This window comes from Zea mays, chromosome 8, assembly GCF_902167145.1.
Source record: "Zea mays cultivar B73 chromosome 8, Zm-B73-REFERENCE-NAM-5.0, whole genome shotgun sequence".
Lineage (NCBI taxonomy): Eukaryota > Viridiplantae > Streptophyta > Magnoliopsida > Poales > Poaceae > Zea > Zea mays.
In genome coordinates, this window is record NC_050103.1 from 160,116,019 (window position 1) to 160,131,993 (window position 15,975).

Consider the following 15,975-nt stretch of genomic DNA (forward strand, 5'->3'; position numbering starts at 1 on the left):
GTAAAGAATTCAATAATGAAAAGAGACTTGTATATTACATTCAAATGTACAAAGTGTTGCATAGATTACACTTTAAATGTTTTTTCCAAATAGCACCTAATCTTCCCTCAATACTGCTTCGGCGGCTTCATTCAGAAGTTGGTCAACAACCTTGTCCATGATAGTTTCGGCCATTTGATTAATTTCTTCATCCCCTTTTGTGTGGGGGTCAGCAGATCGTCCAACAGTTTCTGAGCGAAGAGAACACTTCTTCAGTACTTTTACAAATCGTGAGCAAAGTTTAAAATGAAAATTACAATGCAACAAGAACGACTAGTTGGTACCTAACTGTCCTTCGGGCTCCCTACTCCTTTCGGCAGCGTCTGCTACTCTTCTAGCATCGTGAATGCCTTTTTCGCTTCTTTCAATGATCTCTCGCGCCATTCCTCGGCCGCCGTCGTTCCAGATATCAGTAAAAAATTTGCCACCAACCACGCTCGCTTCGGCCGAGGGGTCCTTGATGTCTTCGGTAGATAAGGTAGCTTCGGATTGAGCTAAAAATTTTACATGTTCGCAACCTTTCTTCTCTAAGACGGAAGCAATTCCTCTGGCGCCCGAAAAAGCACATATGTCGCCACGACTGTTCAGAATCTCTTCGAAGGCCTCTGCTTCGTGGCTAATCCATTCCAGCGGACCTTCGGGATTGCCTCGAGAGAAATTCTCTTCGCTGGAAAAGGCGCCTACGCTGGCGAAGCTGGATTTAATTTTATTCACACATTCTACAGATTTGACATAGCATTTCCCCTGAGATGTGCGAAGCTCCTTAACTTTTGATTCCAATTTGTTGACCATAAAATCACTAAGTTCTCGTTTCGTTTCCTCAAGCGCGCGCTCCTCTTTAGCTCTAGCCAGCTGTTTCTGAAGATCTTTAATCTCGCGTTTTTGAGCTTCGGCCTGGGCCTTTGAAGCAGCTTCGTCTTTTTTCACTTTATCTACCAGTGTAAGTAGAATCTTATCTTTTTCCAAAGCTTCGTTTCTCAGTTTGATAACTTCGGAGCGTAAATTATTAAACGCAATTTCATAACTTTCATCTTCGGCGCTCTTTTGCGCTCTTAACGCGTTGCTTAGGATCAGGCCCTATATGAAAAAAGAATTCATATAAGAAAAAAGGAATGAGTTGCGTAAAAAAAAAATAGGGGGTTTTTTCTCAAGTGTTTAATTCCCGTACCTTCAGGCTGTTGTACGCGAGGCTGTCTGCGAGATCCTCTTTCGTCATGGCACTTAACCCAGCTTCAAGCTTCGGAAAGCCTATGCTTCTCGCCATCTCTCGGCAGACGGATAGCTCTTTGTTATCAGGCAGGCAGTATAAGAAGTCATCTTCATTTGTTCCATTGAATATTACTGCCCCCTTCGGATATTTCAGCTCCTTTGCATAATGGTTGGCCTCATGAGTTTCTTCCTCAGATAGCTTTTTCCCCGAAGCATGTCGTATGATGTAATCATGCATGCCGGCAGGTACTTCGGGGATGACGGTGTCCGTTTCTTCAACTAATGTTGGTTCCGGAATTTTTACTGCTTCGGCTTCAAAAGGATGTTCTTTGAAGGGCTCTGAAGGCCCAGCTTCAGCTTCAGCTTGTTGAGCCGAAGCTTCAGTAGAAGCTTCAGCAACTTCAACACTCTTTTTTGGAATTATGCTTGAAGACTTAATTGTCTCCAAGACGTCTAGTACATTTACCATTCTTTTCCTTTTTGGGGTCACTGATGGCCCCTTTTGGTTTTTTGCTGTCCCAATGATTGCTGTAGGACTCAAAACTTCTGATGTTTTGGAGCCCTCAGTTGCTTCTCTTACCTCCTCAATTTTTTCTGTGAGCGGCGCTTCGGTTTTCTCTTTTGTTTCTGACAACAAAATGTTTGATTGTTCTGATTCTATCTTTGGTGGCACTTCGGCCGTTTCTGCGATCTCTGGCAACAAGGCTGGCTCGATTAGTTTTTCAGCTTCGGTGGCTGAAGAAGTTTTCCCGGTAAACTCCGGCACCGAAGCTGGTTCAATATAACGCGGCCGTTGCGTAAGAACCTTTATCTTTTTCCTTTTCGGTTCTGGCTCGCTAGGAGCAGCTGCAGCTTCTTCTTTTGCAGAGATTGTGTTTTTTCTCTTCTGCCTTCGAATGGGATAGCAGTAATCAGGGTAGACAAACCCAATGGCATCAAATACCCGATTCAGTCTCTTCTTTTTTCGGCCTCCGAAGGCTGCTGACATTGCGTTATCTTCAGCCTTCGAGTAGGTCCCGAGTAGCTCATCACTTAAATTGTCAATGCTTTTCAACCACTCATCATCTGGCTCAATAAATTTATCTCCAAATTTGAAGGTGTACTTCAGTCTCACAAGCTCACCTTCGTCGGCCTCTTTTATGGTTTCTTGTGGCATTTCCCATTTCTCAGCAAGCGGCCACACCCTGAAGGCGATATGTTCTTGTACTAAGTCCCTTGTTCCTATAAAAGAGCAGACAACGCCGAAGGCTCTTTGGCACTCTTCGGCGGCTTCGTTCATTTCAACCTTCGGCCTCCGAAGGCCGAAGCTTTGCCAAATAGGACGCATAATTATACCTTTGATGTCTTCTCGTGCTGATAGGTCATTCTTCACGTAAAACCATTCTGTCATCCAATCCCCGGGCCATCTCTTCCGAAAGGTTGGTACGGGACAGCTTGCCCCGGACCGAGAAACGAAGCTGTAGCAGCCAAAGTTGTTATGGTACTGTTCTTTGCCCCAAGGCTTTGTTTCATATAATAATTCATGAACATTACAAAAGCTTCTTGCGTCAGGCTTCAGACCTTGACTCCTCGCGGCCCACACGAAGATATTTAGCCTTATAATTGCCTCGGGAGTAAGTTGATGAAGATAGACTTCGAAGATTTTCAACACCTCCACGACGAAGCTGCTCAAGGGGAATCGCAATCCAGCTTTCAAAAAGCTTCGGTACACCACAACTTCATTTTCTTCAGGGTGTGGACAAGTTTTTTCCCCTTCGTCCGCCCTCACAATGGACAGATCCCGGAAATACCTTCCTCTCATATTAACAAGATGATTCTCTTTGATAGTTGATTTACCATAAACTGAATGGCTTGGTCGCCAGGGGCGATCTTCGGAGTCTTCGCCACCGCTGTCCATATCATAACTTTCACTGTCACCAGTATCTTCAGACAGCCCCTCCAGAATTTCCTTGGTAATCTTTTCTGTGTTGGACTCCGACATCGCTATAAGAAACCCTAGGTTCTTCTCTTCATCAAGACTCAGCTTCATCTCAGCAGCAGCCTTCTTAGCAGCTTCAGACATCTTCGGAAGCGCTAAAAAACTGTTTCTAAAAGCCGAAGCTTCAAAGCTAAAAACTTAGCAGATCACAGTGCACAAGAGCTAAAAATGAGTGAGCAGGAGTGGTTGGCCAGAAAGCGTGCAAAATAAGTTTGCGGTATGGCCGTATTTATACGCTTGATGCGTTGAAAGTTGAAAGACCCCACTTGTCATTGAATGTTGCTATTCTAGCAAAGGGAAGGTGTTTTTTCGGACCTTCGGCATAAAGCCTTCGTTCATATCGCAATCTGAATTTATTATTTCAAACAAATTAATATTGCGAGGGGCTACTGTTGGGGGCCTTCGGCTTCCGAAGGTCCTCAAAAACATGATTTAACAATGTTTCTGGAGTATAATGTGTGAACAGGTATCTTCGGACTTGAATCAGAAAGGGAGAAGCTCAAAAGATACGAAGGTTGACACAGTGCCGAAGCTGTGAAGCAGGAAAGCTTCGGCATGTTCGCAGAAAGGGGAACCGACTTAAAGATGAAAAGGCCATTTAGACCTCGATAGAATGCTATAGAATTATCACCAAATGTAAAGGGCATGTATGTAATTTTGTATGGGTTGTACCCCGTGCCTATAAATAGGTGAACAGTACCCCCGTACTGTTCACGCGGATTTGGCATTTGCTTTTGCGTCACACTTGTATTTTCATTTCCTTCCAAGCCGAAGGTACATTTATAATTCAATATTGTTTCTATTCCTCTATGATGAGTTAATAAAGTTAAATGAATAATGTTATACGATTATTCACGCTATCTTTTATGTTTCATATGCTTCGTCTTTTACTAATGTATATTATAGTGATGAAGGTTAATCCTTCATGACCTTCGTCCGGGGATCGTTATATCCTAAGGGAAATAATGCTTCGAAGGACGAAGGATCTTAATGTTTAACATTTTCTGTGTTGCCTTGTTCTTAACTCATAGCATTTGAGAACAAGTCCCCAACACCAAACATGTAAACAAAATATATAATAAAAATCTACATATTAAAATAAAATCCTAGGAACAGGAATCATAATTTTTTGATTTATAGATTTTGAGATATGAATTTCCAAAGGTTTTATGTGCTTAAAATAGGATTAAGTGAGAGAGTATTTTTCTTACTGTTTTCATGACAAAACAGACACTATAAGTGATAGAGAATAAAATTACAAAATTTTAGAAACTGGAATGGGTCAATTTAGAGTTCATATGAATTTTCTATGAATTTTAACTAGTTATAGTAATTATTTCTGTATTAAAAATCCATTTCCTTAATTATTTAACCAATTTACAAGTTTCTGGACCGCGCATCAATTTCTGGGGAGTGCAGGGGCTACGGTGCAGTTAAACCCTAGACTCAGAACACAGTAGCGAGGGATGGTGGCTTTATTCTATAAAAATAGAGGGGTTCTTATGCTATTCTGCCATGGCGAAGGGGTATCGTGATCACAGGGTCGTCGGATTTGAAGTGAACGGTGAGGATTAGCTTCGTCTCACCGTGAATCGGTATGCCAAGCCAGTCGTCCGATCGACGGTTGACGACTCAGATCTAAAATACCCTGATCAGCCACCGAGTCGCACGATCTAGATCCGACCGCTAGGATTAAATGAGATGAAGGGGTACGCGACTTTTAATCCTGACCGCACACCCGCGATCAGGCGGTCCTGGTGCTTCTTCCCCAGCCATCGCCGGGTAATGGCGGTGCCCAAGCTCCCACGGCGACGCCCGCGCCGCCGCGAGGCAACCTCGATCATCGCTGCGCTACCGAAGACTTAATCCGTCCCAAAATAAAGTGGAGGATAGGGCGAACACATGACTGGGGAAATTACTGATGATCAGAGCGGGGGAGGTGTCTGCCCATGAACCGGGGCGGATTGTTGGCGACGCAAATGCTCCGATGATAAATTAGGGGTGGCCCCACTATCGAGTCCGCCCAAGATTGCCTTGGATGACCGCCCAGTGACTCGATGGAGGCCCCAGGCCTGATTTCGGACGTCGGGTGACGCCGTGGTGTAAGATCCGCGGCGGCGCTGCTTCTCGCCTCTCCGCTCCGACGCACACACACCCCTGTCCTCACGGTGGGGATCACGAAGGTGGGGAGGAAGACAACTGAACCCCGGCCTTCGATTATATAGCTTCAGGTAGTCGGTTTGAATCGTAGGGAGGGCACCGAGCTCCAAGGGATTCGATCCACGACCAGCGGTGGGGTTGTTAGCCATAGTAGGCTTTGTTCGTTTACACCAATCCCGCTCTGGATTAGCATGGATTGGAATTAAATCCATGTCTCAATCCATGCCCCAAAATAATCCATGACTACTTAATTTTTTTTATTCGGTTAAACCCATCATGGAATATAACCCAAAGGTTTGGGAATTTTTTAAACTATGGAAGACATGGATTCTATCCATAGCCCATTAGGTATGGAACAAATCCATAAGATATTGCACAAGTTTACATTAGAATCCATGGATCAAAAGAATAACTAGCTTTGAAAGTCACATGGATTTATTGATGGATTTAATCCCACCATGGGATTGAGTGTGAGATATGGATTCACCCAATCCATACCCGGATTAAATCCATGGTGGGATTATATCCCATGTAACCGAACAAGGCCGTACGCGTCGTCCAATCCCGGTGGCAGGACGGGCCCATCAGTCAGCGCATCAAATCGTGAGCGTAAGCTGGTATGGCCAGTGGTGCATGAGCCCACATGGTGGTGGTAAAGGCCTGGCCATGTGACTGACCAGCGGGCCTCGGTCGTTAGTGTCGACGCGCGTGGGTGGATTGCGTGGGCTGCGCGGTGGGAAAAATAAACAAAGTGGGCCACGCGAGGGGAAAAAACCTAGGTAAGCCTTCTGCCCTTTTTCTTCTTCTCTTTTATGTATTATTTTCTGTTTTCTTTTATTCTTAACTATTTTGAATTTAAATTTGAATTTTGAATATGAATTTCACCATTGAGTCAAGTATACAAATTCAAGCTTCTAGTGGAGGAATAATATATTTTTATTTACTTATTTTTATCCACAAAATTCTTATTTTCTTCTGTTTTCTAAATTCTACAATTCCTTTTAGATTTTAAATTCCACTTTGGACTTTAATATATTTCTTGTCACATTATTATTTTATTTTGTCACAACGTGCACACAAAAGAAAATCCCAGCATGATGCATGATTTATTTGAGTGTTCTTTTGTTAATTATTTATCTGTGCAAGTGAGGTGTCCACATGAAATGATGAATTGACATAACACACATAAATAAGGGAATATAATTTCTCCTTTTAGTTTTTTCTTACAAAACGGGTATTAGGCTCCTCCTTTTATAGTCGCAAGGAGGAGGCCCAGGAGTACAAGGGTTGGTGCGCGGTTGTTGTGGTCAGAGGAGGCACGTTCGAGCCCTGTAGCGGCATGACCGGCGGGATGGCCCTTGTCCTCGTGTCCAAGCCTTGTAGCATGTTCTTTTGACGGAGTAGAGAGCTGAGGCTAGGCTCGAGAGCATGGGCATGTACTCGAGCCAACCTGTACATGGGTGCGGATGTCGAATTGGAGTAGTTGTCATAATACTTGGCATGGTCCTCTGCGAGATTCGCGGAAGAGTAGATGACAATTAATGCACGTCTGCTGGGGCAGTTATCTGAGGCCGAGCTCGGGCGAGGCCGAGATTTCTCCCGAGGTTGCGTCCTTGACCGGACGTTACATGTAGTCACGCTCGGAGTGGTTGAAGCAGTGGTCGGAGTCGGGGAACAGTGCCCCGTACTCGCACCTTGTGAACCGTCGTGTGTGGTAAAGGTAGATTATACCACAGCCGTGTCGTCCTTTGTTGACTTTGATACCCTCAGCGGTGCAAGTGAACGTACAGACACACGTTCTAGAATTGGGGTGGTTGGCCGAGGCGGTAGCTCCCGGTGCGTCGCCTGAGACGCCCTCAGGCGAATCGGGAATGTGCATCGCCATGGGCGAGTCACGACTGCGTCTCCCGCCTGAGGTTGGCTTCGGGCGAGTCATGACTGTGTCTCCCCCGAGATTGACCTCGAGCGAGTCGTGACTTCAACTCCCGATCAGGGTTACCCTCGGGCGAGTTACGACTTGTGCCTCGGACCTTGGTAAGGCTGGGAGCGTGTCTATTTATGCCCCCTTCTTACTCGAGCGTCTAGGTACTTTATGGTTATGATCTGGGTACCCCTAATTATGGTACTCGACATTTAGTTCTTCAATTCGAGTGATTAATTTTATGCAACTTGTGGCACCTTAGACAAGAAACCAAACATGTTCTTTGTTCTTCAATTTGAGTGACTAATCTTAGGTAAGTTTTTGATGCCTTAGGAAATTAAACAGACCCTATGTCTCACCTTACCTTTTGTTCTCTCCGGAGGGGCTCGTTTGGTTGATGATCTAGTCTAGGATGCCAGGTACCGGTTAGGCAGGTGCATCCAGCCACCCGACGTCCAAAATCAACGGCTTGGGAGCTCCAAGGTTCCAACCATACAGACCCGCCTGATGCGGGCTACAGGTGGCTCGGCCCGCCCAAAAAAACAAAAGGCTGGTCCGTCTCATGGCCTGTCCAAACAGACAGCCCATCATTCTTTTATTTTGTGAAAGGGCCCATAGCCTATAACGTACAGTTCATAACTTCATGAGTTTCAGCGGTAGTCATTGTACGTTCGCATGAGTAACAGTGCAATATCTCTCTGGTCTATGTATGTTTCCGGGGCTCGCCAAACTGCACACGCTATTGAGACATGCCGACATGCGTGTACCCGAGAGGAAAAAACGCAACCAGACAAGGGTATGTGCGAGAGCAACTGGACGGACGGGTAGGCACGCCCTTATCCACTCCGGCGCGGGGAGCCGAAGCTGCGCTGGGCCCAGCCGGGGCCGTCAGGCGGGCCATGCGGCGGAAGCGGTGCGGTGCGGTGCGGTGCGGTGCGGTCGTGCGGGCGATCTTCTAGTCCCTGTCGATCCACGTCGACTCGGTGTCTCGGTCAAGGCCTTCTTTATCCTCCCCGACCTCACCCAGCGCGACCGTCACCGTCCCCGGCCACTATTATTATTTTACCATCACCTACCCGCTGCCTTCCTCCTTCTTTTCCCTTTCCCATCGTCGAATCCTCGCCCCTTCTCCCGTCGGCTGTTGCTTTTGCTTCGAATTCCCGATTTGCTTGCCGGAACCCTAGCGACGCCGTGGTGACGCGACGCCGACGCGTATGGAGATCTCCTTCGAGGCGTGGGAGGGCGTGCAGCGGCATGGTCAGGACCTCGCGGACCGCCTCGCGCAGGGTTTCACGGGCCTGCTCCAGGTGCCGCCGCAGTTCCCGTGGCCGCCGTCGCCGCACAAGCGGATGCCCTTCGACATCGACCTCCCCGTCGTCCCCTTCGGCGCCGGCGGCCCCCTCGGCGTCCCGGGGAAGGACTTCCCCTTCCCCGCCGCGGCCGTCTCCTCGGTCATCGACATCGGCGGCAGGCTGGGCCAGGCCGGCGCTGAGCTCGGGGCGTCCGTGGGCGGGGCCGTGCAGCACGCCGTGCGGCGTCTGCCCGTGCCGTTCCGGAACGGACAGATCCGGCGCCGCAAGCTACCGCCGCCGCTTCCTCAGCCGCCCGCGGATTCGGTGGGCGAGGGCGCGGTAGGGCTCTTCGTCGAAAGGGCTGCTGTAGATAGGTGCCCCCTCGAGGCGGCGGCCGCCGCCGCCGCCGCGGCGACTGGGAGCGCTGCCGCATCTAGCGTCAGCGGCCCTGTTAGCGGAGAAGATTTGGACGAGGACGACGATGGTTTCGGCTGCGATATTGGGACTCTTGGAAACTTCAAGAAAGCTAACGTACGATCTAACTCATGCTTGCCGTATTATGGATTTTGGCATGTCGTGAAGTTTGCATCTCATATAAGGCGCATGATCTTAGTTTAGGGCTCCTGTCGTAGCAGCACTTGAATTCAGGGTGTCTGGTCTAGCACCTGGTTACATGAGTTATTGCAATCCTCTTCTTCACAGTTAATCATATAGCCACTGGAAGCATCTGACATTTTGATTCACAGATCTAAACTATGATCTTTAATCATCTGCTGAATTATCCTCTGTGTCAAGGAAAAACTAAGATTACTGCATACAATCCTGAACTCAATTCATGTACACGGTACAACCTAGATCAGAGGCAAATTGCACTTCTATGGTAGTACGGTGGTACACATATGGATGTTATGTCAAAAGTTGTACATAAAGTACTTAAGCTGACTTAACATTTTGAATCAACCAAATGTTTTTTACTGGATTTGTGGATTTGTACATTTTCTATTTTATTTCATGTTACATTGGCATGTCACGACTTGCGACATAGTACTTATCTTCTCGATTGATGATTATATAGGGTACTGTAAATATGTCGGCAACATACAATACCAGGAGTCAAGACATCGAGAGTTCTGTTGTTGCACGTGGAGGCCTCTGGAGGCTGGAGGCATCGGTTGGTCCATCTACTTCTGGAAATGATACTTCGCCCCTGTACCTTATTCAGTTGGGGCCTCTACTATTTGTTCGAGACTCTACGCTTCTCTTGCCTGTTCATCTATCAAAGCAACATTTGCTTTGGTATGGTTATGATCGCAAGGTACTCAACCTTTGTATTTCATTGTAAGCATTAACTTTGACAAACCTCTTGTGATGGTTTATCAACTAGTTTGAATTACACTTGTTTGGTACTTCCTTTTGCTATTTTATTGTCGTTAAATACAACACTCCTTTATATGGGCAATGTTATGGTCGTTGTTATTTAGGCCAGGTCTACCTTGATTTGCAAACCTATCTAGGTTATTATTTGATAGTCTATTGCGATGCATATGATGTACAGATATGTTACTGGTACGTTTGCTATGTATGAGCTTTTGTGGGATTGTAAGTCATTTTTTTTCTATTGCGTATCTCTGACATCATATATTTCAGAAATCATCTTCTTACTTCATACTTAAAATAAGGTGTCTGTTTTTAAAGGCTTGAAAGTCGCCCTCCTCCCCCCAAAATAATCATAATTCTCATACCCCAAAGCTAATCGAATAACTATGGCATTATCTTAAATCTAACCTACAAACCACAGCCTACAATCAGTGAATTAGCTTCTGTGATGTATAAATGTGCATATGTGTCTTTCTGATGGTTTGTCGTTTTACATCACTAAACTTGATATTTCATTACAGAATGGAGTTCATTCCCTCTGTCCAGCTATATGGTCAAAACATAGGAGATGGTTGATGATGTCAATGATGTGTCTCAATCCAATAGCTTGTGTAAGTCTCATTCGTCTTCTAATATCATAGGTTAATTGAAATTTATGGTGGTTTCTGATTTTTACTAATCATAAGGGTACATTTTAGGTGTACAGAGATTATTTGTAGTTGCCAGTAACCAGTGGATCTATTAAGATATTGAGATTAAAATAACTGACTCGATGTTCTTTTAGGAGAGCTTTTCGTCGTATTGCTTTGTATTGTAGTTATGCAATTAAAGGATACATCTTGTCATGGTTCTTTAATCGTAAGGTTACCTTTTGCCTGGTAGTCTAAGAGATAAGCACTTCCATTTGGCTTTGAGCTAATGTTCAGGCGATCGGAATACTACTAAAAATTAATCAGCGCATTGACCTCTTTTCTGAAAATTGTGTTCATTTATAATGCCACAGCAATGTTTTCAAAATTATCAACAAGCATAGTCTCCAGTGATTCCAGTTTTTTTTCCTTGTATTTTTCTCGTGCATATGAAGCTGAGTACTAATAACACTACCTCTATTACAGTCGTTTATGGATCTGCAATTCCCTAATGGGCAACTAACATATGTTGCTGGTGAGGGAATATCAGCCAGTGGCTTTCTTCCGTTATTTGGTGGTTTGCTTCAAGCTCATGGAAAATATCCTGGAGAAACAAGAGTGAGTTTTTCTTGCAAGGTTAGTATTTTCAATTTGTTCCTTATATTAATCAGTTGTGTAAATTTTTGTTTATGTGCTCTTTAAATGTATCAACATTATATTCGCCTGCCAGGTTGCAGGCCATGGTATTTCTAAACGAACTGTGATAGTACACAGTGACACATGAAACAATGGTGATATATGTATTAAAAATGTGCGACCAGTAGTTGCTATATATTATGTCTTATCATCAATTTTTATGATGTTTCCCATGTTCAAATAGCATATGAGTTCAATCTGACTGTTCCCTCTTTCTTTGAAGAATAAGCGTGGCACAAGGTTCACTCCTATGGTCCAATGGCCCGATAAGTCTGTTTCATTAGGAGTTACTCAAGCCTTGGCATGGAAAAGATCTGGCCTTATGGTGAGACCCAGCATACAAGTCAGGTAGTTTTCTGACAATATATGAACGACTGCAGTGTTTATATTTGGCAGATATTTAGGTTTTGATATCAGTACTACCCATCCAATAAAGAGGTGCTTGAATTACAGAAACATAAAATTAGATCACAAGTATCTTTCTGGATTGTAAAACAGTTATTGACAGTATAGGGACCTATAAACAGATTTCTTTTTAGTAACTTGGCTTGAAAATGATTATTTCTTCTTCCCATCCTTGTTCATATTGTGCTAAAAGATGTGCTTGTTGCATTAGAGTTTAAAATGACAATGCTTGATAAATACCGTATGTTAGGGAACTGTTGGGCAGACGTAGATTTCATCGTTCATGAATAATTCTGTTCGATGTTTGTTGGTTTCTTTCAATCCTTCTCTCTGTTTTAACACCCTTGTTCTCGGTGCTCTATTGGCAGTGTGTGCCCTACGTTTGGAGGAAGTGATCCTGGGGTACGTGCAGAAGTTGTCCATTCATTGAAAGAGGAATTGAATCTGATGTGTGGCCTCTCTTGCTCACAGCGCCCATCAGCTTATACTGCTCTCTCTGTAAGCTCTAGTTAACATTTCTGATTGGTTTTTTCTAGGATTTTAGTGTGGATGTAACATACTCTCTACATGGCAGATTGGACGATCAAAGTGGAATGGTCAAGTGGGCAGTTCTGGAGTGGTAATCACCTTGGAAACACCTCTTAATAACATTGGAAGGCCGTCGTTATCTGTTCAACTGAATGGTGGTTTTGAGTTGTGATCCTTATGACTCCTGCACTGAAGCTGTACATACTATTGTATATATTGCCATCACTAATGTTCGTGCTCCATTGTCATGGAGACGGCTACTCAGCTGATCAACCTAGAAAAGTTTGTGGAAGTGGGCTGCAGGCTTGCAGGTTGTTTTTGTTACTGTAGTCTATAGGTCTAAAGTCTCAACTCAGCAAATCAGCTGCTATGGTATACTCATGCGGGCACAGAACTCAACTGCTTTGTTTTCCACTCGAAGAATTATAACAATCCTTGAAGGGATTGCGATACTTGCAGCAGTTCAGCTCATATTTTCAGAAGTTCATGAAAGCGGAGGGCTCGCTGCCATGGAATATGTTCGTCCAGAATCACATTTTCTTGGAGCAAGACTGACTACCTGTCGCAAACTCGCAGTTGGACATTGTTAACAATTGTCTGTTTAGTTTGCTTTGTTGGATGTTGAGACAAACAAGCTGGTGTATTTTTGTATTTCTCTACATGCATTGATCAATGAACCAAAGACTAGCGATCCCTGTTCTACTGTTCCACTGACATGACAAATCTGCTGTCGATGTTGTCCCATTACGTGCTAGTTTCAACCTTAACTTATACTAGTTTCAATCTTAACTTATATGGAATTTGACTATGTTGCAGAAAGAAATTTGCCGTTTCATTTTTTTTATAAATCTGGTAACGGTGTTGACAGCATGTAGGGATGGATCTAGATACTTTCGGATGTTAAATTTTAATAAATAACTATGTAAATTTATATTCTTGTTTTTAATATTAAATCTAATAATATTCAAAAATCATTCTTAAATTCGTTCTATATCTTTTAAAATAATTAATATAAAATTTAGATACATATTTAAATTCGGATGTTTTTTTTTTCACTTTTTTGTTGTAGTAAGAAAATAATGCACAGAAAAAATTACATAATTTTATTCCTGTACAACATGACTAAAAATTAGTTTTAAATTTTATATATATCTATGTTAAAATATTAGATTTATTATATAAGTCAGATGTTTTAGAAACATCTGTAACTAAAGTAGTAACAGGTAGTTGTAACTAAATAGTAACAGGTAGTTCTGTGACATTAACTTTTAATTAGTAGTTCCAACGCCTGCATTTATGGATGTTATGAAGTACTTACTGTCATTCTTGAATATGCTTATTGGACAGTCGAATCATCTTAAATTTTATCAAATTTATATAAAATCCTTCGTTCAATAAGAGGCATTGCCGCTGCTGTTCACGCCATGCCCTGCATGCGTCCACCCCACTAATTTTAAAGTTTTGAAGCAATAGAATATCCATCCACGGTTGGCTTGCTTTAAAACTAGTGTTCTGTGGTGGGGATGAACATCCTGCAGTGCTGCTCCTGTGCATCCGCAGGGAATTTTTCTCCCATTCTTGATTCTTCTATGGTCCAGCGTGGCCCTTTGGGTGCGGGCTTGCCTTTGCACGCGCGAATGGACCATGCGACACTGAGATCTAGCTGTGTCCTAAGGCCGGGACAGTCAGCAAAATTGGCGGTATTGAAACGGGTTGATCTGTAATATGTTGATGGTGTGGCAGTGGAGGTGCAAGAGCCGGATCTATGATCTCGCCTGCATCACGTGCTACCAGAGTTAACTAAACCATTTTAAAACTGTCATCGAAAATAGTAAATCACTCTAAAACCATCGATTTTCAAAAAAGCTGACCGGTTTACAAGTTCAAATTAAAAAACGATTTTTTAAATCCCGCTGAGAAACTGTGTTTTCCGATCGAGAAACCAGTTATCGTCGTCAAATTTTTTAAACCGGTCTGTATTTTCCAATTCTCAGATTTCTCGGCCAGAAACTGTTGTTTTTTGACGGTTTTTGTTGTTTTGACCGTTTTCATTGTTTTTACGAAAAATGCTGATTAAATTTTAAAAATATAAAATTAAATATGGAATATTCTAAAAATATGTAGTTTTTATCATAATTTTATAGCATTTTTAAATTTTTGCCGAATTTTAAAAATCGGTTGGAAAATCTGGTCTAGTAATGGGAAACCGTATCGATTTTCACGGTTTTCGAGCGGTTTTGAATCCCTGCATGCAACCAAGAAGAGGTTGAGAGGTGCAGACGTGCAGATTTGCTAGTCGTGATGGACTGAGCGGTGCTGGAGGCATTGCCGGATATTGGACCGCGGATGTGATAGCCGCTGCCATTGTCGTATAGAGTCGAGGCTATCGAAGCCGCCACCCTTAATGGAGGCAAAGTCAAGGTCAGCGACCACGAAACGATAGCTAGTGGTGGGTGGCATGACGACAAGTGGCAAATGCCCTTGGTTGGAGGGCCTCACAACATCCGGTGCTAGCACTCGTGGTGGGCATGGTTCATCCGTCTTCACTAAAGGCCGGGTACTCCAATCACCAGCTATAACATTGGATCACCACTTCTAATCGAGGAGTGAATTAAACAACTTAAAAAAAACTACTTCTTAATTGAAATTATATGATTTTAATCTAGTCAAAACATGTAAGAAATAAATCTACCTAGATAAACAATTACGATTTTGCTAGGTGTGTTACTATCTCTACCAAAAAATGATTACACAATCTAGGTTCTAATCACATCACTAGCCTAACAAACTGTCGGGGACCATAATTAGAGGTACCCATAAGACTCCTAATCTCAGCTGGTAACCCCCATCAGCACAAAGCTGCAAAGGCCTGATGGGTGCGATTAAGTCAAGGCTCAGTCCACTCAAGGGACACGATCTCACCTCGCCCGAGCCCAGCCTCGGGCAAGGGCAGCCGACCCCGGAGGATTCACGTCTCGCCCGAGGGCCCCCTCAAAGCGACGGACACACCTTCGGCTCGCCCGAGGCCCAGTCTTCGCAAAGAAGCAACCTTGGCCAGATCGCCACGCCAACCGACTATATCGCAGGAGCATTTAATGCAAGGATGGCCTCACACCTTATCCTGACGCGCGCTCTTCGGTCGACAGAGCCGAAGTGACCGCAGTCACTTCGCCGCTCCACTGACCGACCTGACAAGAAGACAGCGCCGCCTGCGTCGCTCCGACTGCTGTGCCACTCGACAGAGTGAGGCTGACAGCAGCTAAGTCCGGCCTAGAGCGCTATAGGAAGCTCCGCCTCGCCCGACCCCAGGGCTCGGACTCAGCCTCGGCTCCGGAAGACGACGAACTCTGCCTCGCCCGACCCTAGGGCTCGGACTCAGCCTCGGCTCCGGAAGACGACGAACTCCGCCTCGCCCGACCCCAGGGCTCGGACTCAGCATCGGCTCCGGAAGACGACGAACTCCGCCTCGCCCGAGCCCAGGGCTCGGACTCAGCCTTGGCCTCGGACGACGGTCTCCGCCTCGCCCGACCCGGGGCTCGGACTCGACCTCGACCTCGACCTCAGAGGAGCCTCCGCCTCACCCGACCCAGGGCTCGGACCGACCATGTCACAGGGGGGCCATCATTACCCTACCCCTAGCTAGCTCAGGCTACGGAGAACAAGGCCAGCGTCCCATCTGGCTCACCCCGGTAAACAAATAATGATGGTGCCCCGCGTGCTCCATGACGACGACGGCTCTCA

The 15,975-nt window shown here is 44.8% G+C and overlaps 1 protein-coding gene across 1 annotated transcript; it reads left to right on the plus strand.

Moving 5' to 3' along the window:
* Positions 1-8,094: 8,094 nt before the first annotated feature.
* Positions 8,095-12,948, plus strand: LOC103636252 (uncharacterized). The gene is made up of 7 exons (XM_008658612.4): positions 8,095-9,130; positions 9,675-9,914; positions 10,498-10,587; positions 11,092-11,241; positions 11,525-11,649; positions 12,075-12,204; positions 12,281-12,948. Exons 1-7 carry the CDS (start codon positions 8,522-8,524, stop codon positions 12,404-12,406), a joined length of 1,470 nt encoding a protein of 489 aa, XP_008656834.1. The 5' UTR covers positions 8,095-8,521; the 3' UTR covers positions 12,407-12,948.
* The last annotated feature ends 3,027 nt before the right edge of the window (positions 12,949-15,975 follow it).